Source organism: Copadichromis virginalis, linkage group LG12 (genome assembly GCF_057382275.1).
Source record: "Copadichromis virginalis isolate Kocher_CV1m ecotype Utaka linkage group LG12, C_Virginalis_male_GT1.1, whole genome shotgun sequence".
NCBI lineage: Eukaryota > Metazoa > Chordata > Actinopteri > Cichliformes > Cichlidae > Copadichromis > Copadichromis virginalis.
Genome location: NC_140629.1, coordinates 21,960,226 through 21,984,538, shown reverse-complemented (window position 1 = coordinate 21,984,538; position 24,313 = coordinate 21,960,226). Strand labels below are relative to the sequence as shown.

Here is a 24,313-nt window from a genome sequence, read left to right as displayed (position 1 = left end):
TTCCAGCGTGGCCCCATAATGTCAGCTCAGGGGCAAGTGCAACTTATTTTGGAGGTCATGCCATTTTAGAAAGCACAGTGAGTTATTTTCCACTGTTATCTCGTAGATTTAGAAGCTATACAGATGCCTTTTTTGGGGTAATCTGTCAAAAAGATACTGTCTGTGTCTTCACTCTGAAATGAGCAGAACAGGATTTTGGAGAAAAAGTTAAAATACTTTGATGTTTTTTATTGTAACTTCTGTATTTGCAGCTTCTTGGCATTTCTGCACTGCTGGTTGTGTTTTTGGGGGGAAATTTCTGATATTCTGTCCACTCTGGCACTAAAGTTGCCTCTATGATTGGTTTCTGAGACATTGCAAACTCAGCAGACTTTAAACTTTATCGATACCCTCTCCCAGCAGTAAAGATTTGTCCTTATGCAGCACAGCTCCTGCCAGCTCCCACTTTTTATGGGCCACTAGATGAAGCTGAAAGAAAAGGTTTTCTTACAGCAGCTCTGCAGTTTGAATGACAACCAAAAATGTCCGGACATTTCAGAAATTACTTAATGTGTCCTCCCTGCCTCTGGAGTTGAATGACATCAGTGCTAACACAGCTAACACAGCTCTCACTTCCTCTTAACTCTATGCCCACGCTGACACTTTGACTTTTTTGTACCGAAGTTCATTTTACCGAGAACTTACATTTTATTCGAACAGACAAAACGTACATGCACTTAACAATATGAGCTCTTTGACAATTATGACTTAATAACCTTTGGTAACCGCTTCTTCGTCTAAGCTGAAATCTCAAAGTGCAAATTTTCTGGTGTTAATGGAGACGGCTCAGTTCTGTTATTTCTTTTTTATTATCTTTCTTTCACTTACACTTTTGGTTTACAGTTGTTTCATCATTGTCAAGCAAAAGCTCTTGAGCACTTTGAAGTGGCTTTCTGAAGGTCTTTCAAGGTTTTGCTTTGGAAATCGGCTGCCCCGTCACTTCTTTTTAATTGCAGTCTGCTATAGCAGTGCTTTTTTGTAAGTTGACCTATGAGTCATTCAAGCATAAAGGCAACAACTCAAAGGATGAACCAGTGTGTGTCAACACATAACAGACAAACTTAGCAAAGAACCAATTTTAAATTGTATCTTTAGGCACTTTGTACTAGCATGCTGACACAAAAATTCATACGTTATTCCCATTTCTTTATTTGAATCTATGAAAAATGCCAAACATAACACAGTTAATTAGGATAAAATAGTATTTTTGCAAGAGCAAAGAGCTATTAGCCAAAACTGGGCATATCGCAGCATGGTGTGCCGTGTGTCTTTTAAAAACAGAAAAATTAGGAAATTGAAGAAGTGGAGGTCAAAAGAAGAAGTGTCAGGCCTGAAAAAACTACAGCAGATAAACAATATCTGAAAGTCATTTTCTTAAAATACAGGAAAAAATCCAACAAAGACCTGACACAAGACGCCAGAGGTGATCCATCTGCTGTTCACAGGGTGGCTGTAGATGTTCTTCCTGCTATATTTCAGTCTGTACTGTAGAATGCCCTTTAACTTGTGCATTGGTACCCAAAACCCTCATTTATTTATGTTCTGTGGCCTCTTTGTCCTGCAGAGTGGCCCGAGTTTGTCAAGAACTATGCCCCTTGGTGGGCGTCCCACACGCTGGACTGGCTGCATTATGGGAGGAACGTCCACGTGGTCCACTTTGAGGATCTGAAGAGGGACCTGTTCACCAAGCTCAAAGGAATGGTCGAGTTTCTGGGTTTGAAGGTTTCTGAGGATCGCCTGCTCTGCGTCGAGGGCCAGAAGGACGGGAACTTCAAGCGGTCGGGGCTACGTAAGCTCGAGTACGACCCGTATACTCCTGAAATGCGTTCAAACATCAATGAACTGATCAGAACAGTAGATGCTGCTTTGAAGAAAAGAAACATGTCTGGGGTTCCAGAGGAATACATGCCAAGATGATAAATGTGAAGACCTCTGTTTTCCTTTTTATTTTGTTAGTTTTCCTTTTTATTCCTGCACATCTTGTAGAATTTCATGAGATAAATAGATTTTTTATCGTGTTAGATGTCTGTTAAGTCATGTAGATGGACACCTATTTCATTTTTTCAGTCATCTGTTTCTTTTTTAAACGAAACTAAATCAGCTTCATGCATTCATGGAGTAGACGTGACAGTTTTAGCAGGCAAGGTTTGTGTTTCTCTCATTTGCTGAATGAAAAGCACTCCTTATCCTGCTCTATGCACATGTGCTGTGTAGGCATGTGCACATGCCTTAACACAAAGAAGCTACAGTAGCTGTGACTACAGAGGGGCTCATCTGACTGTGCTGACAAAAGATACGATACAACACTGCAAAGTGTGTTCAGTGAGCTTATTTTGTGCAAAAGAAAAGTCAAAACATTAATTTTCCTGCTGCTATTACAGTTACAGAACTATTTTATATAAGAAGCTCACTGAAAGCTGTATCTCTTTGTTAGGGGGGAAAATGCAATATGCAGGGTATAACTACCTGATGGTGATGATACTGTGTGTTTCCAAGATTTTTTAAGGTGTTTAATTCACTGTATGTACGAGAAATCAGAAGGTTATTCAAGAAGCTGAGTTATCCCTTTCGAAGAGACTGACTCGAGGAGAGAAGAGGATTAATGTCTGCGGCATTTATTTATCTCCCGTGAGCAGCGCACACGTTGATTCATTTGGCTGTGAATATGTTTTCTTAACACTGGACTCGATGCAGAAATCCAAAAAGCACTTCGGTGTGCAACACCTTCCCCAAAGATCACTGCGGAATTAGGCATTACACTCATGTAATAGACTGGAGTTTACCTTATAAGTAGTGACTGTTGTAGAGGTTTATTTATGAGAGCTAATCATACTGAATGTGAAAACTGTCTTTTTTCTTTTTTTTCACTGCTTTGTTGTAAGAAAAGCTTTGAAACTGTTAAAGCTCGTAATCATTTTCCTATTCCTTGTTGAAAAAACAAAAAAAACTCCAGCAAACTTTTGTGCAGCACGTCTTAAAACGGCGCTCGATCTCCTCTGCCGCTTAAACACAAACAAATACACAGATTGATAAATCCAAGGATAAAAAAACAACAACAGCACCAGTGATTGAGAGCCAGACAGCATTAACTGACTTCCATTTTCAGTATAATAAAACTATATTTTTATAGTGTATGCTGACACGTTCAAAATATTTGTATTGCAACAGGCAAACGGGAGAGGTTGTTTCTATTTTTAACACATGCTTTAAACTTTATTGGCTCTTTGCATTTATTGACAAGCCGGCACTTATTGAACAGGTGTCACATTTGAATGTATTTTCTATGGAATGAATGTAATGTAATATGGCCCAATAAATGAGTGAATCCAAGGAGTGACTCATGTCTGAATTTTTAGAAATCTGCTACGATCTGCAGTAGTCTTAAACATTTTTATTAATATATCGCATACCATATCACAATAGCGATCTGCCTGTGACTACAGGTAAGAGAAAAAGTGTTTTCCTGCTGTGACCCTTAGGCGCTCTGTAGTTTTATGGTTCAGTGTGCACAACAAGGCTTTCCTGTAAACCTCTGAGAGCGCAGCCAAGAGAAAAACAAGACTAAGCACTGACAAGCGTTCTGCTTCGTTACCTAAAGCTATAAATACTAATGTCGTGTGCTGCTAACATGCACGTGCTAATTTCTTTTAGCAGGTTAAATATCAAAACAGGTATATGAAAGACAAACACTGGAGACAGATTTGCCTTCAGAAGAGCTCAACAAGGGGCTGGAAACATTCTTTAAAGATTTCGGTCCATATTAGCATCACACTGCACATCCATGATGTGAATTTCCGGCTCCACCTTATCTCTATTGGTTTGAGAGCTGGTGACTGTGGAGGCCAGCACAGTAAACTCACTGTGATGCTAAAGAAACCTGTTCGAGATGGCTTGGGTTTTGCGGTGTGGTGTGTTATCCTGCTGGAAGTAGGATAGAAGATAAGTACACTGTGGTCATAAAGGGGACATGCTCAGTGACAACATTCAGGAAGGCTGTGGTGATCAAACAATGCTCAGTTCGTCCAAAGTGTGCCAGGAAAGTATCCCCCACACCATTACACCTCAACTATTGATAAAGGATGGGATGCCAGTTTCTAAGGAAGAGCAGCTGGTTTGCACAATGTCGACATGCATAAATGCGCATTAATGAGCAGTTGAACAGACCTACCTAATGATGTGGCCAGTGAGGACGCAATAACATTCAAACTGTTTATAAATTAAAATAGTACAAAATGAATATAAAACAAGTGAAAACTCATTTAGCCCATTTAGAATGTGAAACCAGAAACACAGCTGAAGAAAGTTTGAACAGAGACATCTTTTTCTCTCTTTTTAGCAACACGCTGTACATGTTAGAGAACTGAGAAAACAACCTGCTGCAACATAGAAAGCAAACAGTTTCCCAATTCTTGCTTGATCCAGGAATGCACCTTGCAAACCAACCTTCTCTCTTTCTTTTTTTCTAGCAGGAAAGAGGGTTATGTAAAAATGTAGGTTATTCTTAGGAGGCTAAACACTGTCTTATTTTAAACTTTGCTGTAGTAAAAGTGTGTTGTTATGTATGTTTCTCCTGCAGAGTTGTGTCTTTTCACTCTGTGAGGATTCATTCTCCACCATGAATGTAGTTTGTAGCACTTCCAGGGCTTCATTTTTCATCCCTTTAGAGGTTGCCGTCTGTGTTTACCGTGTTCACCACCTTATAATAACATGACAGCACGTCTATTTCGGCCTCCTGTGATTCTGACCCTGTAATTTGGTGATTTAGTCCTTCTTCTGTTTAATGATCAGCTCCTGGGTCTTGTTGTGTTTCCTTTCTTTTAAAGATGATAGCAACCTAACCATCTCTTTCAGTTCAATTAGTAATAAAAACCTTTGATTTAACTATTTTTCATTTCTTTTTTTTCTCGAATGCTTTTTGTTACTTTTCCAGATCCCTTGGACCTTTTAGTGAAACTTAATTAGCAGTAATTATTGAGTCTGACTAGCAAAGTTTTGGACAAAATAAAAATCAAATAAAATGAAGAGTTTGAGTATTTTTAATTGAGTTTGAGAACTAACTCAATTATCTTTAAATATTTGTACAAAAAAAAAATTAATGGCAGCTTCTAGAGGTCCAAGATGAAAATTCTTTATCTTTTGGCTGTGCCCTTTCTCCATCTCATCCGATCCCTACACTGCTCTACATCACTACATCCATGAATTTTCTCCATGGTCTTGCCCTTTTACTCCGGCCTCACAGCTCCATATTCAGCATCCTTTGTCCTACGTATATATCCACTATCCCCCCTCATTTACCCAGGCTTGGGACCAGCACTAGGAGTACCCTGGCCTGTTGCCCTCGGTGGTTGGGTTGTCCAAGAGGAAAAGTGAGCGTAATGAAAAAGTCATGAGAATTTACCTGAGGCTTGTGGATATCTGTGCTGAAATTATTGGCAGTTTATTAGAAAAAGCCAAAATGTTCACCTCCTACTGGCTGGAGGAAAATTGAAGGGATTACCAAAGATATCAGGATTCATCCTCTGTGACCTCTGCCAGACGGATGTAAGCGAGATATTTCTTGTCTTGTCTTTCTCTTCCCAACCAAAAACCAAACAGCATTTATACTACAGCTGTCTAGTTTTGGGTGAAAGGCATCACGAAACGCATTATATATTTCTGAAATGCTGTAATATAATAGATTACTGTACAGTTACAACTATCAGATAGTCAACTACAGCTAGTTATCTGGATGATCTGTGATTAGAGAGAAAGAAAATCATCCATTGTGCCTTTTTCCTGCAAGCAAGTTCCAATGAGCTAATGTCAGTTGTGCTGGGAAGAAATAGACCACTCTGCATCTTTCCATGAGTGGAGATGTGAACTATACTTTTATTTGTACTGCACCAAAGAGAAATAACATGATGGTAAAGATCAAACCGTATCCAGGACAGAAACATCTATCCAGTGCTGCTGAAATGACCCTTTGAAGCATCTGCACAGACAGCATGCTAACACAAAGCTCGAAGGCAAGAACCCAGAGTGGTGTTAAAGCTGAGTGTAAGCCAACCGCAGCCCGGCAGCTTGAGCCTGATCTTCATCATGTAACCAAAGCAGGGATGACATGCAGGCTTGTGATGTTGTAGCCTCTGTTGCTATTCTTGCATGTTTCACTGTGTGTTTTAGGTAGTGGCTGCTGTGGGAACTGGTGCAGTGAAGCTGCGTCCTCAGCACTGAAGCTAAATAAGAGCTGTATAAAGTGTACATTGGTTGTCCCAGGGAGATAGCTGAGGTTCCTGGACGTTACTGTACCCACCACACTCAGACCAGACACTGTCCAGTTATCCAGAAAGTTGAAAGAAGTTAGTGTGTTATGCTGGAGCTGACAGTCCCGTGGGAAGACCAGTTAGAGTACAGTAAGCTCAGGAAAGAAAGACGTGGACCTAGTTGCCAGCTGTCAGAGGCAGAGGTGGAAGGTGTGAGGTGAGAGGGGTGAAAGTCTTTGCAGGCCAGTCTCTACACTGAGTCATACTGCTGTTGGGGATATGGAGACTCCAAATGAGTAAAACTGTCAAATAATCTTGGAAGCAGCATAGAAGCTGGCTTTGGCTGAAGAAGGGTGATACATATCAGAGGATCCCTGGATACAAGCCGGGGCCTGGCATACCCCGGCTGGGTCATCTGGGAAAGGCTGTCTGTAACAGCCGATAGGCCAGGGTAGATCACTGAAGATATGTCTAGCATGCAGCAAAAAGTGTATGCTTGAACAACAAAAATCAAATAAATAAATAAATGATGCAGAACTCCAAAAGCATAATCCTAATCAAAAAAGCGTACAAGCTAGACGCCAGAGAAGAAAGACGCATTAAACATCAATGGTAAAACTGTATAGTGGCATATATTTTCTGTAAAAGTTGACACTAAAGACAACACTGCATCTGTGCCTCATTTTTTTTCACATCACCCACAAACATTTCCTGGAGAAACCAATGATGTTCCTACACCAAGCCACAGCTTGGTGTCAAGGTACATTTACACATACACTGTCTGACAGCACCTTAGTCACTTTTATGAAAACCACATTTGCAAAATATCTTGATGATCAAAGCTTCATGAGATTTACAGGCAAGGCAAAGGCATCATATAGTCATTTAATAGTTAATAACAGGTTAATGACAGGCAGAGTGTGTGGTGGCTATCAATGATATACCGGTATCAAAAAAGTGTGTCCCTATTATGATTGGTTTGTAGCCTGAGGTTTGTATTAACTTGTAATTATGTTACCATGCATTTCAGGCCACAGTGTAACCAAAAAGTCACGTAATCAGCAGTAATTGCACATGACAAATTGCTTAGTTTTTGAGTAATGACCCTAATACTTACTTATGGTTTTTGTCAGGTTTGCCAGCATTTCCTCCAGCATGATCTAGATCACATTTAAAGTCATAGTAGAATACTTACCAGTAACTATGTGTGTTGGTTTTAAAACAGGACTGATTGTGGTGACTGTAAACAGAAACCATCCAGTGGCTTCTGACACAGTTTGTAGAACTCCTGACTTTAAGAAAACTCTTTCACATTTATACGTGGGCAGGTTACAAACACAGTTCAGCTTTAAAGGTTAAATCTCTGACCAACATTTCATTGTTACTCATTGACAGGGTTTCAGGTAATCTGTGCTTTAAGGGTTTCCCCACAGCCCTACACTGTTTCAACATTTTAAAAAATTACTAAAACTCAATTCCTCTCATGCTTCCTGTTAAGTTGTGAATCTTCTTGCAGCGTGGGAAATAATTATTTGATCCCCTTCTGAATCCTCAGTCTCAGATATTTCATCTGAAGTAGTTTCATTTTTGCAGTCATACATAAAAGTCATAAACTGATTTGTGTGTCACTGAGTGAATGATGTATTTGGACCCCACACTGACTCATTACTTGGTGGAGAAACCCTTGTCAACAACCACAGCAGTAAAACGCTTCTTGTAGTTGTTCACTAGATTCTCACACACTCGAAGCTTCAGCTCCCACCACAGATTTTCAAAAACATTAAGGTCTGAAGACTGGCTAGACCACTCCATCACCTTAATGTGCTTCTTCTTTAGCCATTCCTTTGTGGACTTGTTGGTATGCTTTGGGTTATTGTCCTGCTGAAGGACCCATCCATGACCCCTCTTCAGTGTGTCCTGTAGCTTGACTGTGGGAACATGCCTACAGGGGGATTGCGGATGCTGGAAGATTGGGGTGTAGTGTGTTACCAAAAGTGTTCTTGGTGACTGTGGTCCCAGCTGCTTTCAGGTCATTTTAAGCTCCTCCTGTGTAGTTTTGGGCTCCATCCTGAGGGCCACTGATTGTCATTTTATGTTTCTTCCATTTCAGAATAATGGTAACTTCTTGCCGAGCTTCTTCCTGGTGGTCTCGTAGAGCATTCCAGTCTGTGTGCAGGTCAACAATCTGGTCCCCGATCTGCTTTGACAGCTCTTTGGTCTTGTCCACGGTGGTGGACAGATTCGAATGAAAGACTGAATCTGTATACAGGTGTGCTTTACACACATAACAAGTTGAGTCAGGAGTATCTGAAATTGATCGACTGTAATGTGGCACACAGCCCATCTATAGGAGCCAGAATTCTGATTGTATTGTAGGGGATAAAATACCGATTTCACTCAGTGACATGCAAATCAGTTTATAACTTCATGTTTCGTATTGTGTTGAAATTCTGTCTCTCTTGATTAAAATACAACTACCATAGAAATTAGAGACTGTTCCTTTCTGTTAAAGTGTGTATGCAAGTGTTTTGAGCTTATATCTTTTTAAGTATAACTTTCACCCCACCGTACTCAAACATAGCCTCAAACATGCTGTGAAAAAGAGGCTTCTCTGTTCTTGTGCAGTGACCGGTATGATACCATTGCACCATATACAATATATGCAAGTAAAATATTGATGAAATAACTGGCATTTCACAGTAAACCACATATATTTCACATTTAACTCACAGTATAAAAGTTTTCCTGAAGCCTCAGTGGGCAGAACTCCAGAAAAACAATTGAACTTCAGATCAGAAATAGTTGAGAGTCTCTAACTCTCTAACCAACATTTCATTGTGACTCAATGCCAGTGTTTTGAGAAATCTACTTGTGTCTTGTCACAGCCCTACACTGCTTCAGCAGAATGTCACTGAGGTATAGGAACTCATCCGGCCCACGATTTACCAAAAATTCACTGGTTTTTGTAATGTGTGAAGTACAAAAGGAAGGTGATAAGGTTTTCTCACTGCTTGGCTGTACAAACTAAGACAATTAAACTCCACTGAGAAGTCAGTGAGACTCACAAACAGCCATATCAAGGACAATTTAATCTACTTCACCACCAAATAAAAATGTTTTAGTTCCAGAGTATTTTTATTATTATTAATATTGTTTCATGGCCAATAATAATTAAGGTGTGGAAAACAATGAGTATACAAAAGTGCACAGACATTTCTCGGAGAAGCCTATGATAATCTGACACGACAAAAGTCACCTTGACCTTCAGCCCAGTTTGGGTGAGACCTGTTAGGTGATCATTGTGTGAGTTTGACTAAATTCTCGCTAATGGTGTAGGAGGAGTGATTCTTGTGAAGTTTGAACAAGTGGACGATGGATTCCTTGGCATGCATGAGCTCATCGGTCCTTCAGCCAGATGGTGAATAAAAATCCCCAGACTCTTAAATTCCTGTTGTGATATCTCTTAGGTTAAAAATGTTAAGAGTGTTTAGACTCAAAATTAGGCTCAAACACAGTGTGCAAATATGTCATGTGGTTCTACTGGTGTGCAGAGGCGGAGGTGATACCGTTGGATCAGATACAGGTGCAAATAAAATGTTAGTGACATAACTGGAATTGTCAGTGAAATGCGGATGCACAACAGACATTAAAATTCTTTTAGTTTATTAAAGCTGTGAAAAGAAAGGATTTTGGCCTCACATGTTACTCAAACCTCGCTCCCCCACGACAACATTTTCTGACAAAATTAACACATTTTACTAACGATGGCTTCGTTCCTTTCTTGCCCTTTTTTATTCTTGATATTTCTTGCCTCACATTTTTCCAAAAAATGAAAACTGGCCTTGAGAGAGAAGTCTATCTTTTCCTTGGCAAACAGCTTGATGTACAATAAACTGGAAGGCTGCTACAGATTTTTCATCACCAGAAACGCATTGCTTAGCACAGTTTTAACTGATGTTAGTGTTGTCTGCATTTTTTTTTTTTACAGTTTCCCAAATGCATATCTCATTGCAGATAAGAAATGAGTACATTTTCAGTAAGTGATTGTTTGTTTGAAAAGCACAGCCTCCAAATACAAATTAAGCCTCAACTTTTGAGAAATTCGAGATTGAATCAGAGAACTAACTTTAATGGATCTTGTTTAATCTCAGAAACAAAGAAAAGCAGCAACAAAAGTCAAACTTTTACAACTACAACTACATTCATAGCACTCATACATGACATAACATAAATTGTTGCACAGTATCTGTGAATACAGAGTGTGTGATTGGCTGAGCTTCACCCTGTCTTACTCTGTATTGTGGTCAGTTACACTTATTGAAGTGTTGCAGCATGAAACTATAATGCGTTGTTATATTATAATTAGAGTGAGTGCTCTTGACCATCCTTTATTTAACTTTTAATTAAGATATCAAGAAAGCAAGTCAAAACTTGTGTCTGTTCCAACAACAGACACAAGTTGTTTCCTTCTTGTTTTAGTGTTTTACCAGTCAAATCAGGCTTTCTATAACCATCCAATCATGCAGGAGTGCCGCAAGAATCAGAAAGTGATCTGCAAATGCATGCAACACTTTGTGTTCCTTGATGCATGAAAGTATATCATACGATTGTTTTTAATTTATTTTATTTTAGTAAACACTTAATATACAGGTAATGCTTTGAGTCTAATGTATAATACATGGTCATTTTTACAGCTGGAATATACATATTTCATTCACAGTAAAGACATATTTTACATTGATTGCACATTTTTAAACATTATTTTTGTTGTCCAGTGAACCAACTGACTGAAACAGTTTGGGGTGATTTTTGCACATCTAGATGTGTGTAGAGGCTCGTCCATCCATGGAGCTGGACCTGGACAGGTAACGGCTGGTGGTACGACCTTCATCTCCCATTGCATTCTCCATCTTTGAAAGCAGAGAGCTCTTAAACTTACGCCTGAAGTCGTTGCCCATGAAAACGTACAACACAGGATTGAGGAAGCTGTTTGCTGCTGCCAAAGCAGTGCCTGCTTTGAGTCCGATCTTCAAAATGGTGAGGTTGTGGTGGTGGGGGTTCAGCTCAAGCAGGATGAACACGTGGTACGGAAGCCAGCAGATGAAGAACCCAACAATCAGAGCAGTCATCACCTTGAATGGTTTGGTGTTTTTGGCCATCCTGTTGGTTCGAAGCTTGAGGATGATGATAGAGTAGCAGATGGTAATGATGATGAAAGGGATAACAAAGCCAGCGATGAAACGGCTCACTGCGACAAACTTGTGACCGTGTTGGTGTGTGTAACTGTTCAAGCAAATCATCCGACCTAGGTGTTCCTTAACATCCCGAAAAATCATAGAGGGAATGCTAACTGCGATGGCGAGCAACCACGCCATGACAACAGCAACTAATGCCTTTCTAACAGTGCGCTGGTTCTGAGCCCAAACTGGAAACATGACTGAAACACAGCGGTCGACACTGATGAGGACAAGGACGAAGATGCTGCTGAACATGTTGAGGAACATAACTGACGGGATAAACTTGCACAAAAAACTGCCAAAAATCCAATCCTCAGTCACCATGTAGGCAATGGTGAATGGGATGAGGGAGCAGAACATAAAGTCAGAGAACGCAAGGCTCAGGTACCATATGGTGTTGACTGTTTTCTTCATCTTGAAGCCAGAAATCCAGATGACCAAAGCATTCCCACAGGTGCCCAGCAGGAAAATGATCACATTAATTATGACTAAAGTCACACAGGAGCCTTCACATTTTGGCTTGTGCTGAAAAACTGGCTCTTCATGTGTAGTGATATTGGAGGAATCATTATAAGTGTAGGACGTATTTTCAGAATAGTCATAGTCCCAATTTTCTATATGATCCATTTCTTCTAAGGGTGAAAATATGTTTGGAATTTCTGTGAAAACAAACAAACAAACATTTAATTTAAACAAATGTTTCCCATTTTAATTTTAATCTGAATAAACATCTTTGTGTATAACTGCATATAATTAAACAACAACAACAACATACCTGCAGCAACAACTGTTCTCTGCTGGTGATGATCGTGTCCAGTGCACAGTACCAACTGAGCTGAGATAATGCTTGCAGAGGTATAAGAAACAGCATGCAACCAAAGTCAGCTGACAGGGTGGTTTCTTAACACTTCCATCTCCTAATTTCACTACTGCATTTTGTGGTCTTGCACTTTAATAGCTCTGAGTCATTTGATTGTTTTTTGTGGATGTTTTTCTTCTTCTTTCCTTTTCTTTTCTTTTCTTTTTTCAACCTAAACAATTTTTTACTTTTTTATATATCAAATTACTGATGACTGATCGTAGCCCTAGAAACTGCAGCATTAGGCTGTTATTAGCTATTACTTATTATTATTACCCATATGATCAGTGGGCAAGGTTAAATATTAATATCCTACTTCAGCAAAGGTTATTATTCTCTTCTTCTGGCACGTAAATAACAAAAGTATTGAATTTGCCACACATGTGCTGCCCAGTGTGAGTTTTGTGACTTGGCTTTGATGGTTCTGTCTCTGACAGCTGCACGCTTTTGGCCAGATGTGGAAGGGAAGCAAGCCAGAGCACATTGTTTATTTAAGCTTTGGTCAACATGATTTTAATTTGATATTGCAACGCCAACCTCTGATGCAGATGATTCAACTAATGCGCACAAAGTGCAGCAGCTGTTGTAAACACACGTCTGTTATCATTTTAATGACTGAATTAGCTCTCAATGGTTGTCCTGCTGCATGGAGCCATAATCACGGAGGCAGACACAGCCGTTCCTTAACGTTCTGGGTTTCTCCTGACCGCGAGGAAACAGCTGCAAGAAGAAGAAACACAGATGGCAAAGTTGCTCAGTGTAGAAATGCTGTGATGAGTGAGGAGGACGGCAGTGCGCTCAGGCGTGACTCCTTTTTGCATCTCAAACTTCCACTTTTCTACAAGATAATTCACTGATTGGGTCCATCAGGCAGAGAGGTGATCCAACGAGAAATGTGAAGGTGTTTTAAACTTTCTAACAAATTGAGGAAACCAATTTGTTTGTAGCTCACATTTTTTTTAACATGAGTTCTTATTTTGCATGACCAAAGCCAGACACTGAAACAAGCTTTTAGAGGTTACATATTTGGCTCATAGTGTTATGTAAGCTGTTATATTTATTGATTACTTGTTGTGAATTTAGCACTCACATTATGAAACACACTCATGGTTTATTTACAGTACTTTTATCTAAAAACAACACACAAACACAGGCCGCCCCTCTTACTTTGCCGTCATGAGATAATATGGTAGATAGCAACAAGTAACAAACTTAGTTTCGGAAATATTATGTGCGGATTGCTTAGCTGACCTCATGATGCATTTCAGCAAAACTACTTTAACTCAGAACGACTCTGCTGGATGGATGTGTTAGTGAAGGTAAGGTTAAAAATAACCACGCACGTATAAACAGTAAAACACACAGTAACCACATTTTTCTTTGCTGCACCGTGCATGTGAGAAAACACAACTTCCTGCCTCATGAAGAAGATGTGTTACGCTTTCATAAAGGACAGGAGATCATTGTTCATACTTTCACTAAGCATGCAGATATTTAACTGTTTGGATTTTAAAGGGTCACTTTGATAAGGGTGATAACACTTAAAGCATTAAAGGAATATCATAAAAACATATGTTAAAAATTGTCAATAAAGATAATACTGCAGGTTCTGTAGAGTTTGGTACCATTAGTTCTGCTTTACACAGAAAGGGGAGAGAGAGAGGTTGTTGTTGTTTTTCTCGAGGGTGTCAAAGCTAAAAATGATGCAGTGCACTGGGTTCAGAACTATGGCACAGTAAAAATGAGGAGGTTGTCCTTCACCAACCTATGCTCATAAAGCATCCTTAGCTGTAGCAAGGCACTGCGATATACATGGCCTTGGTTTGCAAGGTCTCCAGTGGAAGAGTTCACAGATTAGAAATAAGCCATACACAGCAATAATCTACAAACCGGATTCCAAAAAAGTTGGAACAAATTGTGAATAAAAACTGAATGCAATGATGTGGAGATGGCAAATGTCAATATTTTATTCAGAATAGACCATAGATGACAGATCAAAAGTTCAATCTGAGAAAATGTATCATTTGAAAGGAAAAATATCTTGATTCAAAATTTCAGTGTCAACAAATTTGAGTAAAAACTAAATTTGAGCATAACGAAGAGCTGGAAGACCAATTAACACTAATTAGGTTAATTGGCAACATGATTGGGAATAAAAAGAGCTTCTCAGAGTGGCAGTGTCTCTCAGAAGCCAAGATGGGTAGAGGATCACCAATTCCCACAATGTTGCTCAGAAAGATAGTGGAGCAATATCAGAAAGGTGTTACCCAGCGAAAAATTGCAAAGACTTCGCAGTTATCATCATCAACTGTGCATAACATCATCCGAAGATTCGGGAGAATGGAAGACTGTTCTGTGGTCAGACGAGTCATGATTCGAAGTTCTTGTGTGGGACGCCATGTCATCTGGACCAAAGAGGACAAGGACAACCCAAGTTGTTATCAACGCTCATTTCAGAAGCCTGCATCTCTGATGGTATGGGGTTGCATGAGTGCGTGTGGCATGGGCAGCTTGCATGTCTGGAAAGGCACCATCAATGCAGAAAAATATATTCAGGTTCTAGAACAACATATGCTCCCATCCAGACGTCATCTCTTCCAGGGAAGACCCTGCATTTTTCAACAAGATTATGCCAGACCACATTCTGCATCAATCACAACATCATGGCTGCGTAGGAGAAGGATCCGGGTACTGAAATGGCCAGTCTGCAGTCCAGATCTTTCACCTATAGAGAACATTTGGCGCATCATAAAGAGGAAGGTGTGACAAAGAAGGCCCAAGACGATTGAACAGTTAGGAGGCCTGTATTAGACAAGAATGAGAGAGCATTCCTATTTCTAAACTTGAGAAACTGGTCTCCTCGGTCCCCAGACGTCTGTTGAGTGTTGTAAGAAGAAGGGGGGATGCCACACAGTGGTGAAAATGGCCTTGTCCCAACTTTTTGGGGATTTGTTGACACCATGACATTTTGAATCCCCATATTTTTCCCTTAAAATGATAACTTTTCTCAGTTTAAACTTTTGTTCTGTGATTTATGTTCTATTCTGAATAAAATATTGACATTTGCCATCTCCACATCATTGCATTTAGTTTTTATTCACAATTTGTTTAGTGTCCCAACTTTTTTGGAATGCGGTTTGTATATTACTTTCATTATTAACGTCTCAGCTGCCTAAACGTAGTCTGGTGCAGGTTATGCCTTGGTATTTGGAATAAATTTTACAGCTGTAAAACCATAAATATGGATTTTTTGTTCAATTTCAGTGTTTTAAATTTTTTTTTTTTAATATTAAATATTACTGAACTGTGTTTTAACACTGTTTCTCTCTTGTTTTTACTGTTCGAGCATTCTTTGTGAATCAAATATTCTAAAAAACATCTACAAAATAACATCTTTAATATTAATTCATATACTGTACAACATACTGTAACATTTTACTATCTCCCCACTGAGATGCTGTTGTTTTACACTGATGAGTTAAAATGGTAAAAAAAAGTGCCCTCATGCAATCATACATGTGTTGTTTTTTTTGTTACATTTTCTGCAAAAGGCACAGAGATTGTACCTTAGAGCTGATATTTTAAGAATAGGTTTCTATTGAGCAATCGTTGAGTTAACCCTGTGTCATTCTGAGAGGAAATGTACATGAGCAAACTGGTCATGTGTAACTCTGGCATTGAGCCACAAGTGGAATTTTTTATCCACAAAATGCGACTACAGCAGCACCGAAAATGGAGCAGCTCTTTGCCCAGACTTCTTTTGTGTTTGGCAGACTCCCTCGTTTTGTTGTGCAGCCTGATCGTTCTACTTCAGCTCCCCCTGAAAGCTTGCTGGAGAGTTAATTCAACAATAAAATGAGAACCAGCGAGGTTCAACATGTGGGTATGTGCTCCTCTAAAAATAAAAATAAATAACATCACTGCAATTTCCTAATTCGAGTGAGTCAAGTGATGAACTTGATCACAAATTTGAGGAAATGAAAGTTACTATTTCATATCTTCTGACATCAATACTTAAAAAAAACTTCCTTCCTTATATCCTGATTGCCATGGTAATACTGATACCAATGAAAATGATTAACTGTGTAGATTTCCACAGTGTGTACTCGGGCTGATTTTAAGCTTCAAACACACTTTTTCTTCTTCCAAACCCTTCTCCCCTCATAGCCGGAGGGTCCTCTGCTGTACAGTGTCAGCTTTCACTCGTGCTTGTGGGCCATCTGAATTGTATTTTGAAGTAACTGCTTTCCTCTCTACTGCTTGAAATCCATTTTACACATTAGAGTCTAGCAGAGATTCACCCGTCACTGGCATAAATCTGCTTACCTTAGATTAAAGTGGGATGCATTGTTGAGTCACAGTACTGCAAATAGATGCTGTGGTAAACTGATCTGTAGAACAAAGCGTGCCATTAACCTCAGGATGTGATTTTATCAGTTTATCACACAGCACATCCTCAGATACCTGTTAAGTCTTTTATTAGAACAGTCTATCAGGCAGGAACTCACCATCATAATGGACACATTTAGAGACTCAGCTTCGCCAAATAGTATAGCTGCTGAGAACAGCAAGGCACTGATACAACCTACAACCTGTATGCTGAATAAACATGCGATTGGACTTAGACAGGCCATTTCGTTCATGCAAACCGCCGATTTGTGTTCAGGTTTACTGAGGTTATTTGTCCTTGTTTATCTCAGATAGACTCAGACAATTGCCTCTCAAAGTGAAAAAAGGTATCTTGATATCACTGTGACAGAGACTTGGAAAAAGACACTTGGTTGTTTTGGAGTCCTTAAACATGCCAAATGAGTCAACAGAGATAATCAGAATCACAGGAAGCTTTCTGACATGATAAACCCCTTACCCACATTCCCGGTACACCGAGCAGAGATGAGCATTTATTTGCATACGTATGTTGGCGCTCTCAGGTCTGACTGGCTGCCCCTGTGGCTCATTAGAGGCCATCATCAACGCAGCTGCAAGTTAAGTAGTCCAGTCAATCACCTGATTAGAGCTCACTCCTGACTGCAGAAGCACTGATTGACTCTTCCTGTAAAGAGGGAGCTTTTGTCTTCCCACTGTTGGGTTTTGGTCTGCGATATTGCACAGCATCTTTTCTTTCAGTGTAAACTACCACAAGTTTCAGTTGTTGGGAAATGGAACTATATAAACAAAAGCAACCAGAATCTATATCCAGTTACAATGCACTGACTGGGGTTTTTTTTGCTTTTTGTTTTATAGGAGCTCAGCGGACAAACCCGTCTGTGGTTATCATTAAAATATCTGCCTGGACTGTTGTGAAATTCAGGTTGCTAAGGTCCCAGTAGGCCTCATGTGTTTTGTTATGTGGGCGTGCGATATTGCTCTCGCCCTCTGACTCTGTGGCCTGCATGAGTCTTGTCTTCACTAACTATTGTATCCCTCCCTCCAACACTCCATGTTAAATTGCACTCTGTTACATTAAAACAGTGCAGAAATATGCAGGGCTCGTTCTAAATGTTTTAGGCTAAGATATCAGTCATGACTTCGGGACAGAGCCAAAGCTTTGGCAGCTACTCGGAGCAACAATGTGTTGCTTATGCCAACTTCACCCGCTGCACTGCAATTCAAATGAATTATGCTCCTGGCAGCAACTTTTCTCAACTTATCAAAATAAGACACGCTTTTTTCGGTTTGAAATAATGATGCAATTTGCAGTAAAATGCCTGCTGGAAACTTTAGTAAATCACAGCTGTATGAGTCATTTAAATAATTTGTGCTCTGAAAAGGAATCTTTGACAAATATACACCCAAAAAGGAAATTCCAAAAATACAGTCTTCAACCACCTCATGTATTTCTTTTTTATTTTATATATTTTACTCAGAATACAGGAAATAGGTACAGCAATGTATTAATACTCATGCAAACATAAATGGAAATACAGCATATAAGGAAAAAAAGAGTATTTGGTGTGAAATGTATTCTTTTTTGTAATTCTTTAAGTAGTTACTTCTTCAGGCCTCTTGAAGGACATTTCAATGAAGATAAACATCTTCATACATGGAGATCGCCCTCAGGAGGATTACAGCTGGCAGCTTACCAACTGTAGTGTGCACAGACAGACCAACAAGACCCAGAGGTAAATCTTTCCATTAAAAGCCTCTTGTTCATTCAGACCAAAAGAAGAACTCACACAGCTGTCTGTCCTTAAGACAAGCGACCATAGAACCTTCAGCACAAACAGAGAAAAAAGCTCAAAATGCATGAAAAGAAAAGCCTGCTTCCACTTTACTGACCTGTTGCTTTGACCTCTTTGTTTTAAGAGAAAAATACACCTTTCAAGCCAAGCTGATGCCACTTGGCAGGTCAGTCTCTGTGTGACCAGAAGTGGACCATCAGACCCATAAACAGCTTCAGGAAAGTGTCATTTTGTATTTCATCCCCATATATTCGGTGACAACAGAACATGCTTATGGCGATATAGATGCTGTTTTTTGTTTGTTTTAATCTCTAAATGAAGGACTTTGGGTTATTTTCACTATGGGTCACACTGGAAAACGATCATAACATCAGTATACAGTTTACTTACATCCATAATTATGTCTAATGCACAATTTAGTCCAAAAAAAATCCTCAACACTGCAATGCTGGGTGCCAGTTTAGTTCAGTGGAAGAGCAGGTGGCTATATGACGTACGGCCTGAGTTTAAGTCTGATCCGTGGCCCTGTCATGCATGTCTTCCCTTCTCTCTCCCCACTTTGCTGTCCAGCTACACTGTCTCTATCCAAAAACAAGGCTAAAAGCCTCCCTTCACACAAAAAAGTGGTGCCTCCTTCATCAACTTTCCTGTTATTTTGGGGGGATTTTTGTCACCAGTTGGCATTGGTCTGATAACCTCTGGTCTGAACAAATGCATATTTGCTGGGTGTCTGCTGGCAGTCAAATTAATCACAAACAGGTAAAATAGTAGCAGGTAACTGTGGTCACCAGTAAGTTCTAGGTCTATGTGACTGAAGCCTTAACCAGCTTGTTAGCTTACAGGGGCAAAGGTGCATCTTTTTGGGCATCACAGCTACAACTAAATTAACCAAAACTGATACGCGGAACAAACTAAAATTACTAGATTTGCCCCTCACCACCCCACTCTGTCAGAAATCTTTTGTTTAGCAGATTACAAAGAAATCTGTATGCTGCTCAGTTAGAAACTGTTTTCTTCCCAGTAATGATGCTTGTAATCTCTGTGTCACAACATTGTTCTACTCAAATTGCAAGAGTATATAAGTCACACTATTCTAATCGATATGTGACACAATATAAATTGTTTTCACTAAAGGTCGGCTAAGTAATCACTTGCAAGTTCTAATGCTAAACTTTCTTCAGTTTGCAGCTGGGTTCAAGTCTGTTTGTGCTACGAAGTGTGCAGAAAATGAAGCTCTGGCGCTCTGATTCCAAACTGCAGGACTTTAAAATGCGAAGCTGGCGGGAAATGGATGGAAAGGAAGATGCCGCTGGCTGTTTGTTTTTGTTTAATATGATGAAATCAGCCTCCAGATGGGATCCTAGAATGATTACCATATGGGCCCACAGTGATTTATGAGACTCGTTGGCGCTGAATGCCTCGGTTGCTCAGATTCCACCTGCCGTCAACACAGACTGATCACTCTGTCATATGAAGGAGGCAGTGATGTGTACATTTCTTTGAGATGTCAAAGAGTGTGTTAAAGTGAAATAAACCTATTTTATCTACATGGCAAATGACACATTTTCACAGATTCTGATGAGTCTAATAACCATGCAAGCAGACACAAGTTAATGAATTTTTGACAAAAGAAACGATGGATAAACTTAATAACGCTTAACAATAAAAGTCATCTGGTTTTATTTTCTGGGGTTCAGAAAAGAAAACAAATTACAGCCTTCTCTGCAGTGAGCCAACTATCCATATGTTGATTTATTTACTTTATTTCGTTTTCTGCAGAGCAAACAATACACAGACAAAATATTGGGCCGCACCTCTTAACCTTTGTGGTGCAGCCAGTCATACGGTTTGCTTTTACCAACATTTATGAAAGAATGGGTGATTTTAAAGAACTTACTAAACTTGAGAGAGATGCTGTAATAGGATGCTGCTGATGCAACAGGTCAGTTTGCGAAACGTCTTGCCTTCTAGATGTTCCACAATCATCTGTAACTGGTATTAATGCAACGTGGAAGTATTTTGAAACCAGAAATAAGTGTCAGAGTGGGAGTCAAGGACTGCTGAGGTGCATAGTGTGTAAAAGTTTGTTTGCTGGTTCTGTATAACTGTATACTGGGAGCTTCATGGGATAGTTTTCTATGGCTGAGCAGCTCCTCTTTTCTCCCTACACTGTATATTACACAAATCACCTCAGGGCATTATTTACAGTTGGATCAAACTCTGACTATACATGAAACACGGTGACAGATCTGATTACTGACTTGTTGGTGATACCAGGGGGCTTTCCTTGGGTGTTACTATTAATGGATTTCAAATGATACACCCACCCTTAAAAACAAAGCCATCCCTACTTGAGCTGTGTAAAGACCTCCACCAAGTGTGTGATTTAGTTTCCCTTGTCACAAAATCATCACCCTGCATTGGAAAATCCTTATAATATCTAGAAAAGCAGCTAAAGGCAGGCGCCTTCAGGCGAGCGCACAAAATCAAAGGTTGTCATCCAGTAGGATTGTCTTATATTTAATCAGGTTATAAGGTGCTCTAATTTTATTTTGTACCCATCTGTGTATTACCAAAGTAACCAAAACAAGTCACCTGCCAGTCATTTCTTGGTGGGTGAAGGAAATAATGAGCAGCTCACGGTTCCTGAGTCATCACTGTGTGCATTTGACAGAACTAGTGGCTCGCTCACCCACGCCTCTGAACAACACGGGCCAATGTGGAAGTGCAATAATAAGTGAAATAGCAAGAACTGCCTCAGGGAGGGCCATCGTAATAGCTGTCCCTCAACGGAGACCCAATTATTTTGGTCCCCTGTCTTTCTCGCCAGATCATTCACTCACCTATTGACTCTGCTCATTTCTTCAAGCTGGTGCAGGACCTGACATGCTGGTACATGAAGCTGGTACATAATGCATGACTGTTATCCAAGGGGATATGTTACTGACGAGCAAACAAATATGACAGTGTTTAACACAATCAAAGATACCAGCAAGACCATCAGTCAGATGCAAAGACAGAAGACAAATGGTACAGCATTTACACGGCAACATAGCACATTATCTATTTTGTCCAGACATTCATGGAGGGAGCATCTTTTTGAAATTCTTTGTGATTGGAAGAAACAGGACAGGCAGACGAGAATGCAAACTGAATAAATCATGAGCGCCGCTTTAGGCAAAATGTCACGAGGAAGATGCACACACACTCTTCACTATTGTATTTACACCTCAGTTATTCAGTAAAATTAATCATCTACAATTCCCTGTACGGGTACCATGCAAGTTCACTCAGTTAACTCACAGTTTGTGGGGCAGCTTATTCAGAAAGATCATATCAGCAGCAGTATGATAGCAGGAAGTGTTTATAGTATTTGCAGCACAGTCAACAACCACACAGAAGAAAAGGGCTGGGTGGAGCAATAACACCTTAAAGAGGCAACCTTACTGTAAATTGTGCAAAATGGTTTTAATGCATGGGTATTGTCATGTATGAGTGTGGCTGAACTACGAAACCCACTTCGCTGTATTAAGAAAAAAGCATCAGGGACAGAAAAAGAAATGCAAAGCCAGAAAAAGCTACCAATGCATGTAAAATTTTCTCATATATTGTATTTGGAATTGTTGAACGCTGAATATAATGATGACAGTGCAGCTGATTTCTGTACATTATGCAGTTTGCATGTAAATAGGTGAACAATATAAACAGGGAGTCGTTGTTGTTATAGTTTTAAAACTGTCATTATTTGTTTCTTGTCTCCTGTGTGAAACCTCTCCACTAAAACCTCAACAGAGACAAAGGCAAAATATTCGTATGAAGTCGAGGGGTCTGTAAAGCTCATTTTCTGCATATGTTTTAGTCTGATTTTCTTCATTTCGTGGAGGTGTTCGTGGACATGTTAAGGGCAGCCAAACACAGCTCTCTGTCCTCTATCTTGTCACCTGAGGGGAAAAACACACATCCTGACCTCCCAAATCGTCTTGCAGAAGCACTTGTCATTCTGCCACCGAGAGTCGATCCTGCAGTGACATGGGTATTTCGGATGCTGACATCTAAGGGCAGTTGTTGCTCTCAGTGTGGCTCTCCTGCACACTCTCATACATATTGAGACCCCCTCATCCCTGCCTGCTGAACCATCCATACTCCAGAGATTGCAAAGAGTGCCACCATCGCTCTCCCCCTCTGACTCCCTAACGAGATCCTCTATCTCTGACACCCAGCTCTGTCACCCAGAACAAAGCCTCGCCTCAGACAGAAAAGCAAGCAGACTGACTGCTCCACAGAGGCTGGATGGAGAAGAGCGAACCGTTAGGGGAAGAGGCACAATGCTTGTGCCAGAGGGATTTATTTCCTGCCCTGACAGGTTGCTTTTTTTCCAGGTGGGCAGATGGATTTTCTACCTCTAGAAGCACAGTTCTAGCCAGCAGCAGAAAGACAGCGTGTTATTTTAATAGTGTATGACAGGTCATCTCTGGAGTGTACTTTAAGTTAACATGTCAGCTGGTGTGAAGATCATGATAACGCACGTAGCAACCTGTGAATAAACAACATTTGTTTTATTCTGCACAGAGAATAATATGAAAGCTTGTAAAAAAAAAATGCCGCATAGACATTAAACATTAATTAAAACATTGCTATAAGAGATAAAAGCATATGACAGGAATCAGAGGTGGGACCAAGTCATTGTTTTGCAAGTCTCAAGTAAGTCTCAAGTCTTTATCCTCAAGTCTCAAGTCAAGTCTCAAGTAATGTCAGGCAAGTCAGAGTCGAGTCTCAAGTCACTGGTGTAAAAGTCCGAGTCAAGTCACAAGTCTGAAACTTTGAATTTCAAGTCCTTTCGAGTCTTTAAAAAAAACAAACGAAAAAATAATGTTGCAGTTATGCTAAATGTAAATATTAGACCATGTAATTTTAAAATCTGTGTTTTTCTCAACACATACAAAATAGTGAACTTAGAAAATATACACAAATTGTGAAATTGCACCTCTTTAAAATGCAGCTCAATTAAACCTAGCTCCAAGAATAATTTTCACCGACAGTTCTGAGATAAGCTGCATGTTATTCTTGGATGCGGTTGTAGGACCAGCTTTAAAATCGCATGATAAAAATATCATATACATTAAAAAAAACTGTATCACCAACGTAGCCTGGACAACATTTGCTAGTTAGATGAAGTCAGCTATCTCATCTTAGCATATTTATATGCATATTTATAATTATACGGTTCTTGGAGTGAGTGCATACACTCATGAAGTTTAGTAACTTCAGGTCACTGCAACAAGCCCAGGTACAGTTTACCGACGGATGGGTGCAGGACCTTGAAATGCACCGTGTAGAATGAAAGACCATCGTACATATCATAAGTTTACCAGTCTCACAAATCGTCTTCATAAATACACATTCCTTAACAGTTTATTAATATAACCTTTGAGCTCAACGGTAATTAATTAGTAGTGGAAATAATTTCTGGTAGCATCACAGAAATGTAGCAGTGACAATAAGACTGTATGCTGTAATCGTACTGGGCAATTAGTGATACAAAACAACTGTTTTATCCTGTGAATAAAAGTATATGTTTTTGTCAATGTACCATAATAACAGAAGCGAAACGCAATATTGTGTCAGGACAATTCACTATTTATGCACAATAAATAAAGGAGCATAGCGCGACAATTTCTGTTCAGCGCCAGACTTGCTTGTAACCTATATCACCAATTATGTAATGAAAATGACGTATTAACTACTACAAAACTC

General features: G+C 39.7%; 2 protein-coding genes across 2 annotated transcripts in view; one reads left to right on the top strand and one right to left on the bottom strand.

The window, feature by feature from the left end:
• wscd2 (WSC domain sialate O sulfotransferase 2) overlaps window positions 1-3,369 on the top strand; it is a 49,332-nt gene extending 45,963 nt beyond the window's left edge. Inside the window, exon 9 of the mRNA XM_085475393.1 lies at window positions 1,604-3,369. Within this exon, the coding sequence (XP_085331519.1) occupies window positions 1,604-1,956 (353 nt within the window). The 3' untranslated portion in view covers window positions 1,957-3,369. The remainder of the gene's footprint in view (window positions 1-1,603) is intronic.
• Window positions 3,370-9,964: 6,595 nt separating this feature from the next.
• On the bottom strand, window positions 9,965-12,365 carry cmklr1 (chemokine-like receptor 1). The gene is made up of 2 exons (XM_085474162.1): window positions 12,294-12,365; window positions 9,965-12,177 (listed from the first exon to the last, which is right to left on the bottom strand). Exon 2 carries the CDS (start codon window positions 12,143-12,145, stop codon window positions 11,099-11,101), a length of 1,047 nt encoding a protein of 348 aa, XP_085330288.1. The 5' UTR covers window positions 12,146-12,177; window positions 12,294-12,365; the 3' UTR covers window positions 9,965-11,098.
• Between the last annotated feature and the right edge of the window lie 11,948 nt (window positions 12,366-24,313).